At 39.0% G+C, this 12412-nt stretch overlaps 2 protein-coding genes across 2 annotated transcripts; both read right to left on the minus strand.

The window, feature by feature from the left end:
- Positions 1-460: 460 nt before the first annotated feature.
- LOC113134967 (leptin receptor gene-related protein) lies at positions 461-3371 on the minus strand. The gene is made up of 4 exons (XM_026314592.1): positions 3211-3371; positions 2763-2838; positions 2232-2418; positions 461-2006 (listed from the first exon to the last, which is right to left on the minus strand). The coding sequence occupies exons 1-4, from the start codon at positions 3224-3226 to the stop codon at positions 1890-1892; spliced, it is 396 nt and encodes a 131-aa protein (XP_026170377.1). The 5' UTR covers positions 3227-3371; the 3' UTR covers positions 461-1889.
- A 2468-nt stretch (positions 3372-5839) lies between these two features.
- Positions 5840-12056, minus strand: LOC113134223 (phosphoglucomutase-1-like). The gene is made up of 11 exons (XM_026313467.2): positions 11677-12056; positions 10391-10553; positions 9965-10111; positions 9578-9703; positions 7991-8181; positions 7676-7830; positions 7393-7508; positions 7130-7265; positions 6460-6643; positions 6209-6337; positions 5840-6101 (listed from the first exon to the last, which is right to left on the minus strand). Exons 1-11 carry the CDS (start codon positions 11932-11934, stop codon positions 6012-6014), a joined length of 1695 nt encoding a protein of 564 aa, XP_026169252.2. The 5' UTR covers positions 11935-12056; the 3' UTR covers positions 5840-6011.
- Positions 12057-12412: the final 356 nt, after the last annotated feature.

A 12412-nucleotide genomic window follows, 5' to 3' on the forward strand; every position in this document is an offset into this window, starting at 1 on the left:
ATGTAATATTAATACTGTGTTTGGAACGAACAAAGTCTGGGAGCTGGAGAGATGTTTTTCTGTGTAAGTTATAGACTACTAGGCAAAACACTGAGCTGTTTTACATGCTGCTTGTTGAATATCACAGAATATCTCAATTATTTAGCAGCTGCTCACACCTCAATTTCTGTCTGTCAGGCCGAGGGTTTACTTGCAAAATCTGGATGGACAGAAATGGACCTAAACCTCAAACATTTATCTACCTTTCAAGCTTTTCCAGTCCCTGTTTCCAGGAAGGCTGTTACTCAGGTCTGGTAAAGTAACTACTGCTGCCGTACTCTACAGTGTGCAGGTGTCTGTTTCGCTGTGTGATTCATCAGCACTGGATAGAGACGAGCTTTACTGAAGTCAAATGAAGTTCTCCATCCACTTCACTTTTCTCATTGCATCATTGCCCATAAACAGCAGGACAGAGGCTGTGCACATGTTCAACTATACACAATTTTAATCAATGTTAGAAAACAAAGTGCAGTCAGGAGTTTATAAAATAACAGTTGAAAGTTTGTCAGCACTTGTTATGGTTAGTGTCAAAGTGTGAATACGGGAGGCACAATAGAAAAAACACACTTCCTCTCTGGAGACAGTATGGATCATGTCAGTTGTGAGATATACAATGTAATCATTTGATGTGTACCAGATACGAAGAAAATTAGAAATCATGGAGGCCAAGTAGAATTTTCACAACATAGAGCTTGTATGATAGTCTCATACAAACCTCAGAACCTCATTAACAGTCAGTTATTACTGACTATAATGAAAGGTTATGAGGATGTAATATTGCTTTACAGTTACAGATTTCAATGGCTGCTGTTGATTAAACAAGAAAGAGTTGAATGTCAAACACAGCGATCTTTCCTTTAGCAATAAGCACAGGCACTTTTGAATAAGTTTGCAGGTAAAGCCCTGTCTATTAGCATGAAGAAAACTTAGCCTAAAAACGTACTAGTACACGGTTTGCCATTCCGCATGAAAAAAAGAAAAAAAAATCACAAATTAACCACGCCATCTATGGTCAATACTAGAAATGTAAAATGACTGTGGGTATTTTTGCTGGACTGTTCATACAGCTGAACAAAAATGCTTAGCTGTACGAAGTACACTAAACAGCACTTTCTCAAATGCCTCGCTGGCTTTTGAGGATCATGTTGCTGCAGACCACAGATTAAAACCACAATTCAGTGATGAATATGCTCCATTTTTTGCTGTTTAAAATGATCTTTGGTGAGAATGTAAACAATTGCACCAGGACACAAAAATGCTTTAGAAGAAAAAAAAACAACACAAATGTACATACAAATACCTGATTAGAATGTCAGATGGCATGGATTAAGATAACTTTGTCTGACTGACTGTACTATAAACAGCAACTGTGCGCAAAATAAGCAAGCCATAATTCAGTATAGCCATTTCCCCCACAAACAATGAGAACAGACAATGCAGTGAGCATTGCAGCGTGCTTAAACTAAAGTTGCTCTTTAGGATCCCTTTATGATATTGATTAAGTGAAGAATAATGGAACAGCTGGCAGCAGCAACAAACAAATGTAGATGGGGTTGAAACAAATGTGAGACAAGCTAAACTATATGAGTTAAGCAGATAATGACAGGGTTATAGGATAAGAGGGGCGTAGGCACCTGGTCCCAGACATAAGGCACGTTAACAGGATTCATAGTGTTGTTTCCAACAATAATCCCCCCAGATAAAAAAAAAAGGGCCTAATAATATGCCCGGTATATTTGACATTGCAGCCTAGAGATGTGCCCCTCAGTCTGCATTTTATTCATTCAACTATCCACCTACCCATCTCTCTATCCATGCATCCTTTTGTCTGTCCACTGTCCAAAAGCACTCTACCACTGCTCCCAGCTGAAGTCATCTCCACCTCCAAACACAACAAAAAAGCCAAGGATGGTGAGGAAGATGACAGCATTTCCTGTCATCACCAGACCACAGGCACCCCATTTGATCTGTAGAAGAGAAACATCTTAACCGAAGTTGCCAAAAGATATCCATTGGTTTTCACATCACACTGCTGGCAAAGATGAAATAACAAATTATAACAATTAAATTAATTATAGATCAAGACAAAACTAGTTAGAACCAGCTGATATGGTGTAAACAGCAAAGATGTATCTATGCAAAAAAAATGACAAATGACTGGAAATATTTTAGCATGGACAGAGAAAACTCACTGTGCTATTGCGTGCTAGGACAATGGGGAGCCCAAAGGATGACACAACGATGCCAGTTGTTATGAAGTAGGCCAACTCTCTGCATGCATTGCTAGAAGAATCAGTGTCATCACTCAGGCGTCTGGCTATGAAGGTCGGGATGGGGCTCAGTACGTAGAAAATCAGGACAAACAGGGGCCAATACACCCTAGATATACAAGTGTGGAACAGTTAAAAGGATGGTTAGCATTTTCAATCTGAATAACAACCTTCATGAAAATAGAGTTAGCTTAGCTTGGGGTTGAAAAAAGCCTGCACTGCAAACCAGAAGCATGGTGGGGAGGGGGATTGTAATAAAAGACAGTATTCAGCATGTAGAATTCAACATTCAACATGTTGGGAGTACCTGTTTAAGGGCGTTTTGGATAATTTCTTACTGATAAACTCCCACCTCACTTCAAAATTATTTGATGCATCTCTTTAAACCAGTAGCGCATGTTAAGTGAAGTCCATGTCAAACCATAAATTATTTTGTTATAACAAAGGACCTACCCATACTGTTCCAGTGCACAGCCCAGCAGAAGAAATGTGAGGCCAATGGCACCACTGAAGGACAAACTAACCAGTGCTGAAAGAAGACAAACACTCAGATACATTACACTGGCAGACAGGCTTTTTTTTTTACCCAGTTACAGTAATAAACAAAGCACAAATACGCCAGGACTGTTAACACTTGCTGTAAAATTGTTTGTGTGTTATAATAAACAGATACATTTTAAAAAAGCGCAAAGTTAAATCGGTCAATAACCTAATAAAAGCTTGAAACAGCGCTTTATATTCTTGGACGGTGCTGCAGTCAAAGCTTTGAAAATGATTCAGCAAATGTTTGCAGGAGTGTTAAAAACTAACATCTGGCATTGACGCTAAATTAAAACACGACGTCTGCATAACTTAAGTTAAGTAGCTGTCAAATGACTCAGTGAAGCATAACATAAAATACCTTTAATCCCAGCCATTGCGCTAAATAAGCCTGTATAAAACTTTCCCTTTGACTTTTGTTCTACTCTTCTGTTTATGTATTCAGGCTCTTCGTCTTGTGGCTGGACTTCCTGCTTCCTCCATGGGGTTTTCCTTGGTTGCCATCACGTGACCGCCTTAAAGCGACAGTAGTCCCCGGCCACGTCGCTGTTGACTGTGCACGTAACCCGTACACTCTCAGTGAGTGCTGCCCACTCTTCTTCTTTCATTTTAGCCATGCGTGGACAGATTGATAACGTTTTTCTCGTCAAATTTAGTTTGATCACGTCGTTGCTGCAGTCCTTTGTGACAAGGGCCACAGTGTTGTTTCTAAGAGCCTAATGACCCTGCCCCCATGTGGTATTAGTGTTGTCCCTCACGCAACCTTTGAGGTACTTTCACTTTCATTGTATTCTAGTTCCTTGTTTTTCCTTAACCAATCTGTTCTCTGTTATCTCACAGATTTAGTTAACTTGTATTTTTTACCATACAAATCATGATGTTCAAATTAGCTCCAACTCAACCAGCTGCAGTATGAAAATGCTGCTTAGTTCTTAAACATACAGTATGTATACATATATAATAGCCTATATATTAACACATAGACTTACTTTTTCTACATAATAAGGAGTAGTTTTACTTTTGATGCTTTTTGTGCACTTTTTTGGTAATACCTCTCTACAAACAACTCTAATGCCTGACCTTTATCTGTAATGAAGTATTCCTACATTGGTGCGTTGCTATTTTACCTGAGAAAGATATATGAATACTTCTTCCACCACAGTGTTATGGGAAATGTCTATATTAAACATCCATCCATCCATTATCTATACCCACTTATTAATAACCAGGGTCCCAGGGATCTGCTGGAGCCTATCCCAGCTCTCTTTGGGTGAAAGACAGGGGTCCACCCTGGACAGGTCACCAGTCCATCACAGGGCCACATAGAGACAAACAACCTCACACACTCACACTCACTCCTATGGGCAATTTAGAGTCACCAATCAACCTGACATACATGTTTTTGGACTGTGAGAGGAATCCACCATGCTGCCCAGTCTATATCAAACATTATATTATTTCTCAACATTCTGCTTTACTCAGTTGCTTCGCTCAGTTGTGACTGGAATTCATCTATCGTCTATAAATTTTGTGGTTTGGTGTCTCTAGAGAAAATATTGGAAATATGTGGCATTCATTTTGCAAATATGTCTCTTTCACAGAGGAGATGTTAATATGTCACACTGGAGCAAGCACATGTATAATAATAACATTCATGAATGCTGGATTCCACTTGCAGCTGCTTCAGTTTCAAAGTGCATACTGACTCACTGGCAGTCCATCGTTACTTACTGGCATGCTTGAATAAAATTGAGCCATTGTTAATATTTGCACTTTTCCTTCTCTGACTTTGCTAATAATTTATTTTCTACACACATTTCTGAATACTGCTGCAAATTGTACTTGTTATATGGAGACAAAATTGTGTTTCTAAAATATTACATATAATACTATAAATGAAAATGGTTGAGAGATTATGATTGAGAAAAAGACTGAGGTATTTGTTTTTCACAAAGCATAAATTCCAGCCAAATTTCCACTTTCACTGAAAGTTGTTAGTGGAATTAAATCCTCAGTAAAATGAACTCAGATGAACCAGAGCTAAATTCAGTGTGTCTTCTTTCTGTTGATGGTCTGGTTCAGTGTAATATGGGAACGGATGAAAGCACAAGAAAGGTACAGCACTTCAAAGTGCATCAGTGATCACAAAGCTGGACCAGATGTTAGTGGAGTGATGCTGCTACTGTCCAGATGGAAATTATGTATAGCCACCAGTGCAGAGTAATCTCCTTTCAGAATGCCTCCTACAGCTGAAAGGTCTCCTGCTTCACCTTGGTGTAATAAAAAAGAAGGCTAAAACTAAATCTGTATTTCTTAATTACAATAAACTATTATTATTGTGTAAATTAGCTATAAAGTCACATTTACTGATCGTTTTACAGTTTTTCAGGCCATTTAATGCTGATATGGAAGGATGGGTTTGTGTCTTTGTGCATACGGTCGAGCAAGCTAGCATGTTGTTGTTATTCATCCTCCAGCACCCACAAATTCAATTTCAGTTTCAGGTTATTATTCGCTGATGAGTTTTAATTTCCCTGAATGAAGGAGTTGGTATGACCCAAAAAATAATTTGAGGCTTCATGGCATAAAAACACTCGTCTCTTAGATTTGAAATCAGCTTGTTGCCTGAGAAAATATTATTCAAGTGAGAAATTATAAAATCAACATCTTAAAAGTTTTCAGAAAAACAACTGAAAGCTGAAAATCCTGTGTGCACAGCCATATTTTGCAAAAGAGTGTGCGAATATGTGCTGCTGCAAAACATATCATTGAGGAAATGAAACTGCATTGTTCAAACCACACGCTTCATTTAATAGGACAACATTATGTCATGATCAGTTGTTTTAAACACTAAGCGTGCTGGTGATTTTGAAACCCAGCTTGGTTTTGCCAGTGACTCATTGGATCAAATTACAACAGCAAATCAACAATGACCAAAAAAATATATATACATAGCACATTTGCTGCGGTATAAGGAAAACACATAGACAAAAAATAAAAAGCTGTTTAATGTCAGAAACAGAAAGAGTCACTGAATATAGTTCAATCTAAAATCCAAGCTAATTCATATTATGCGGCTACATGTGGAATTCAAGCCAAGCATATACAAAAATCTGGAAAGAAACACAACACTTTAGTGATGATGGAGTAACATGGGAGTAGTCATGTGATGAGTGATGGGCCACTTAGACCTGTCCTGTGATGGAGCTGGGAAATCTTCAGAGCGATGGTTGCCAGGGATGCCAGCATCACCTGTCCCAAACAAAGATGCTATTGTGAGTCTAAAACACATGACTGCTTGGGTGCTATGTAAATATTTAGCTTTGGATGTGTTAACCAACGTAGTCTTAACATGCTACCTGTGTGTCTTCAAAAATTAGCTCCTTCTCATAGCTGTCAATGTAGATTCGAACTGTCGCTCCACTGCTTCCTGTTCCACTGAGTCTATAGATAATTCGAGAACCATCCGAGAAGATTATTCGCAGTCCCTGCAGAGAAAACAACCCAACATGGAAAATGTGTAGGGCTACATCTTTTATTGGATACATCCTGTATCTGTACACAGAACAAATCTGTTTTTACAGGGACACATCTCTTGTGTGTCATCTACCTGGTTCCTGGAGATGGTGCTGTCTACTGGGTCTGTGTACTCAAAGTTGTCTGCTTTTTCCACTTGGTAGATTTTGTCTTCCACAGCAAATCTCTGCTTCACAAAGGACTTGTCGGCAATCATTATTTCCAAATCCTCCATCATCTCACAGGCTGCATCTACGTCTACATTCTCATAGTCATATCTGGACCCAAACAACAACAGATTTTAACAGCAAAATAAAAGTTTGATTGATTTGTACTTTAAGCTCAAATTCATTTTGAAGTTCTTCTGCTTTTATTTGGAGTTGAAATGTGTTATATAATTGTCAGGTAATATCATTTAACACAAGTTACAAATGTCAACATAATTACATTAATGATGTAGGAAAGCACAATTATCACATCATCATTTTACATTTTCACTGAACAGTGCAAACCTTTAAAGAATGTGCAATAGCACATGTGTTACACTAGATGTCAGTGATATCCTGCTTTTATCTTCTTACCATCGCGTACTTCATGTATTAATTCCGACTACATCAGCTAAATAATGCAAAATATTATGAGTCAAAAATTATGATTTCAGTGGGTCTTATTCTGTTGCTGTTTGTGAGGGCTAATGGACTGCAACTGTGAAAAAAGAAAGTCAGAAAAAAAATGTTTATTGGCTTAATCGGTTAATATCTCACCTGGTGAAATAATTTCTTCCATATTTTCGCCAGTGGTCCCTAAGAATATCCTCCACACTCTGCCTTCTGGTGGCCAAGATGGACAGCCATGCCAGCACAGCCCAAAGTCCATCTTTCTCTCGAATGTGGTCTCCCCCTGATGACATGTAATGAAGTTTACCACACACAGAAAAAAATATGACTATTGAACCCTTCTTTTTTTCTCCAGAAATATATAAATGGAGCATTGTTTGAGCTAATAACTTTATGAAGAGATAGACTACCTGTACCAAAGTGTTCCTCTCCACACAAAGACAGTCGGCCTGCATCCATTAGGTTTCCAAAGAATTTCCACCCAGTAGGTGTTTCATATAACTCTATTTTTGTTGCCTTGGCTACTCTGAAGGGAAATACAATGAAAGAGTTTTCTAAGAAAGCACAGTGAAGCTTTTAATCACCTTTCAAATAATGTAACATGATCAATCTGTACTTAGCTATGTCTTCAGAGTGCAGCTACAGAAATGCAGTGATTAAATCTTATCAACCCAAAGAACGCCAACATTTTACCTGTCTAAAGCTGTACTTGTGGGCATGCTGCGGGCGAAGCCTCTCACCCCTGTGTGCTGGAAGTACGGGATGCAGAAGATATTGTCAGCAATCACAGCCACAGAGTCAGAAGGAGTAACGAAGAAACCATGTTTACCAAGGATCATGTTACGGTCCTAAAAAGTCGGTGGACATACAGAGGTTAGAAGTCAGGTCCTTTTGGATTACATCTAGATTCCAGAAATAATGTGAAGTATCCTCTGTTTCAGATGTTTTTTAGGCCTATTTGAGTTTGGAAATTCTGAAATGTCTAAAAAAATTAAAACATGCGCATACCCCATCACCACCAAAAGCTGCACCAAAATCATACTGTCCGTCTTTCATGCTGTCAACAAGATCTGCAGCGTAGGTCAGATTAGGATCTGGGTGGTGACCCCCAAAGTCCTCCAGTGGGACACAATTAATGGCAGAATTGGCAGGACAGCCCAGCTCCTCACACAGTATTTTCTTCACATAAGGTCCTACGACTGTGAAACAGTCAGCAATAACAGAGACAGGTATAAGAGAAGACAATATGGCACTACTAAAATCGCAGCTGGTGTTGCATGAAGCAGCATTATCGGCATCCTAAAATAACAAAAGAACCCTTAACTCTGTGATGTCTTGTTTAAAACAAGGGAAATATACTATTTCTTTCATTTAGATTAGAAGCTTGACCAATAATACAATGTATAAAGATCTGTTCAAACGTAAGCACTTCTAAAGCTCTTTTGTTTTCTTTTCTTTTGGTTTGGCTTGGTTTGTTTTTGTTTTACACATTATATACCATTTGGTTAATCTGTTCTAAAATGTAAGGTAGGAAATGCGTTTGACTATGCCCTGGCTGAGCACAGGAATTTCCTGGAATCCCATTTCATTTTTACATTTTTTCTCTTTTTTTGACTTATTATATAACATGTTAATTAATCCATGGGACAGGGTCATGTGTACATAGTGGCATTGGTCTTCTCATCTTATTAAATGTGAATAATGTAGCTACACTTTGTGAGTGACTGAGATGAAGGCCTCAATGGTACATGTATCCATGTTGTATTGATATTGTACTGGTTGGGTGGTGTAGATATGTGTAAGGGGGTTGAATAGACAATGTGATTGCTGGTTTCAGTTTCATTGTCTGGGGAGACTCAAAATAGCTTTAGTAATATAATCATTATGAATAATTCTGAAGTCAACAACCTCATGTCACCTCGCCAACAGAAGAACGCAGATATAGTAAAGGGTTTATATTTTGAGTGAGTCTGTCCAGGGTGTACTCCCACCACTTGTTCAATGACACCTGAACCAGCCCTCCCACAACCCTTAATGGGTACATGGTAAATAATGGATGGATGGCTTGGATTTGGATAGTGTTATAACCATCAAGCATTTGCATTGATGCAAACACCAAAACATCATGCAATAGCTGGATGTTTTGGTGAGTGAGAGGCCAAACAGATTCTTGTGTACTGACTGGTGGCTTGACCTGTCCTTCACAACTGACTTTATGCAAACAAGGGAGGAAGAGGAGCCCTGTGAACATGTTGTTTATCCTGATAACAGACCATGTAACTAGGTTAAAAGATCAATCTGCATACACTGACCTGTGGGCCCTTACTATGTTGTTGAAAATACCTCCATGACTTTTTTACATAGAAAAAGAAGACTGTACGGTGAAACAAAGGATTCAGCCTTATTTTGAACCAGCACAGATAAATGCATAACCCCTAAGCTGAAGGGAGACTTGGTTGGAATGGGTATTATCGTAATTAAAACCAATACTATCAAGAATCATGAAATGCACAACTTTTATCTAGGGAAGGGATAATCTTTTTGTCATTTCTTTACAGTGCAATAGATACAAATTTTGGCAGGCTGGTCTCTCACCTCCATGCATGGCATCAAGTCTTATCTTAATGTGATTCTCTCCTGACAGAAGCTCCTTCAGAGCAGCAAAGTCAAAGATATTCCTCAACAGGTTAGCATAGGATTCCACAGAGTCCACAATTTCCACTGGACACAAACACAAAAGACAACAAAACACGTGCATTATTTTCTATTAAACCTTTGAGCTTGTGTCTTACTCCATCAATTAATCAAAGGATTTGGATTTTACATTTACTGTTAGAGTTAAATATTTTTTATAAATGCAACAATTAAAATGGTTGTTTTTTCAGCTCAAAGCCTCTATCCACAATCTTTTCTCTTGTTGCCTTTACCTATTTATGTTTTCCAATTTGAAGTCATGGGTGACAGACCAATGCTGCACCTCACCTGTGAAGGGTTTGAACTTGTTCTCAAGGTCAAATGTCTGTTTGCCCAGGGTTGTCAGATCCACTCTCAGTCCAGGACAGATTGCAAACTCCTCAATGGTTCTGCTGATCTGAAAAATTTTGTTTGTAACATCCTCCTTGGCTGGACCTGGAAAAAAAAAACTTACACTAATACTCACATTGAGTGTTTTTCATATACTGTATAGTGATGTTTACTAGTAAGACTTCGCTGATCGTTTGTTGTGCTCGAACTTTGTCTCAGATTTTATCCTCACACAAAGTCTCATACATTAATCTCAGTACTGTGTATTTGCCACATATCTAATGGAGGCCTCGTACAGCCTTGGTAAATATCTGATTTCTTCTGTGTCACTATTTTGCACTTGGCCAATTTCCCTGCATGCTTCCTCCTCTCCAGTTACCATACCTCCATTTGCAGTATTGAACCTAATGCCAAAGTCCCCATCAGGTCCTCCAGGGTTATGGCTGGCACTGAGGATGATGCCACCGATGGCTTTGTATTTCCTGATCACACAGGAGATGGCCGGCGTGGACATTAATCCATGGTGTCCGATAATCAGACGACCCACCTGCGGAAATGTCACACAGGTGTATATGTGAGTTGGCTGACATGAGTGTATATCTTTATATATCTGAGAGGAGGCAGGGGATTGCCGTTGAATATCAGGTTTTGTCTCTCATGGTTCCTCCTAAAATTAAATAGGACTAGAGTTTCATGTAATGAACTGCATTTACAACACAATGTAAACACAGAACAAATTCTGCATATGTAAGTTTATTTTAAATCCCTCTAAATATACCATCCATCCAAGAAAGTATCAGAAGTTCAAAGTTTATGTAATTTAAACCCGGGGACCACAGAGAACCCATTGCTGTTGCTGACAGGAGAGTAAAAACAAAACAGGCTTCATAAGTTTCTATTTGAAGACAGCAGAGTAGCCAGGAGCTGCAGTTATGAGAGCTGCAAACTGATTTTGAAGCTGAAAGTCAGTATTCATCCTTTCATTTCCTATATTATATTGTTTTGGTGTTGCGTGTCCACTCACAATGCTCACTGCTTGTGAATAACAGATACAGGTTAAGTTACATTTATAAAAACATCAGCAAACTGACACCAAATTGCAATAGTAACTGAGTGCTATAATGAAAAACATTTTATTATAGATTAGATATTCCATGAAAGAATGCAACATGTTAAATATTTAGTATTTCCCAAAATATCGTTTTGAAGGATAATTTAACAATATTAAGTTAACTACCTTTCTGTCTGGATTCCACCTAAATTAAAACATGAACAATAAATCAAAGCAATATGTTTGTTTTGTTTTAGTCTCAATCAGAACATGCATTTTAAATTGGCACTGTCTAACTTTTTAAACACATAGTAATGTTACTGTTGTAGCCATGTTTGAAATGACAATACAAGAATGCTGATGTTAAACAGCTGTCTCTATAAAAGAATATACGCGTGTGTGTGTGTATCATGTGCACAGATTGAAGTAAACATTCAACACTCATCCTGCTACAACCAGCAAGAACAAAGGGATATTAACTGGTAACAGGGGCAGGTGACACTGACATACATGCAGTGATCTGCACACAGTAGCACATCTACGCATGTGCACACCCACCCACACATACACAGTTACCAGCATAAATACACAAAGAAAACACACACATGGTGACACTGACCCCATTGGCAGCTGCCATCTGCACAATGACATCAATAGCTGTTTGGTTAAAGAAGCGTCCATCTCCCCCCACGACCATTGTTGAACCCTGGCGGTCACGTAGGTCAATAGAGGAGAAGATACTCTGGATGAAATTGTGAAGATAGTTCCTCCTGGACTGGAACACAAAGACTTTTTTCCTCAGACCACTGGTGCTGGGTCTCTGGTCTGGATATGGGGCTGTAGGGACAGTCAACACCTGCAGAGGACTGTTGTCCATTATTTCAAAATGAGGATCCAACCTAAGGCTATGGTGAAAAGAGACAGAGAATATGCTGTTTGGTGAGAAATCCCCGGTTAGTAGATATGGGGAATGGTACTCAGGGGCAGAATGGGAGGGTAACATCTTGACTCCTCCTATTATTTCACTGGAAGCATGGGGTTACAGTGGTACTTCTGCAGCCTAGAAATAGTCCTATGAATAGCTTTTCAAACTAATACGTATGCAGGGGCAGGTGGAGTAACTGAAGACGCTCCTTCACACATGTGCAAGAAGATCACTGTCAAGGCTGCAGGCCCAGTCACAAAGATGTGTGTGTTTGAATGTGTCTGGGTGGAAGTTACTGAGGTGATATGGGAGCAGTTTGCCCGTTTGTGAAGGCCTGCAGCTGTGCTTGGAGTATTGATATGCAGAAAGAAGGATGATATCTCTCATCGAGGGTGGACTTATCACTAACTTAACAGTGGATACTTACCAT

Source organism: Mastacembelus armatus, chromosome 17, assembly GCF_900324485.2.
Source record: "Mastacembelus armatus chromosome 17, fMasArm1.2, whole genome shotgun sequence".
NCBI classification, from domain to species: domain Eukaryota; kingdom Metazoa; phylum Chordata; class Actinopteri; order Synbranchiformes; family Mastacembelidae; genus Mastacembelus; species Mastacembelus armatus.

Excerpts from the sequence above, each read along its gene's own strand:
- LOC113134967 (XM_026314592.1), bottom strand. Across the intron at positions 2,419-2,762 it reads TGTGCACTGGAACAGTATGG|GGTGTATTGGCCCCTGTTTG; the intron begins GTAGGTCCTTTG and ends TTGTATATCTAG. Across the intron at positions 2,007-2,231 it reads TCCTAGCACGCAATAGCACA|ATCAAATGGGGTGCCTGTGG; the intron begins GTGAGTTTTCTC and ends TCTCTTCTACAG.
- LOC113134223 (XM_026313467.2), bottom strand. The coding sequence starts at position 11,934 with ATGGACAACAGTCCTCTGCAGGTGTTGACTGTCCCTACAGCCCCATAT. Across the intron at positions 7,509-7,675 it reads ACAAGTACAGCTTTAGACAG|AGTAGCCAAGGCAACAAAAA; the intron begins GTAAAATGTTGG and ends ATTTCCCTTCAG. Across the intron at positions 6,338-6,459 it reads GCACCATCTCCAGGAACCAG|GGACTGCGAATAATCTTCTC; the intron begins GTAGATGACACA and ends TTTTCTCTGCAG.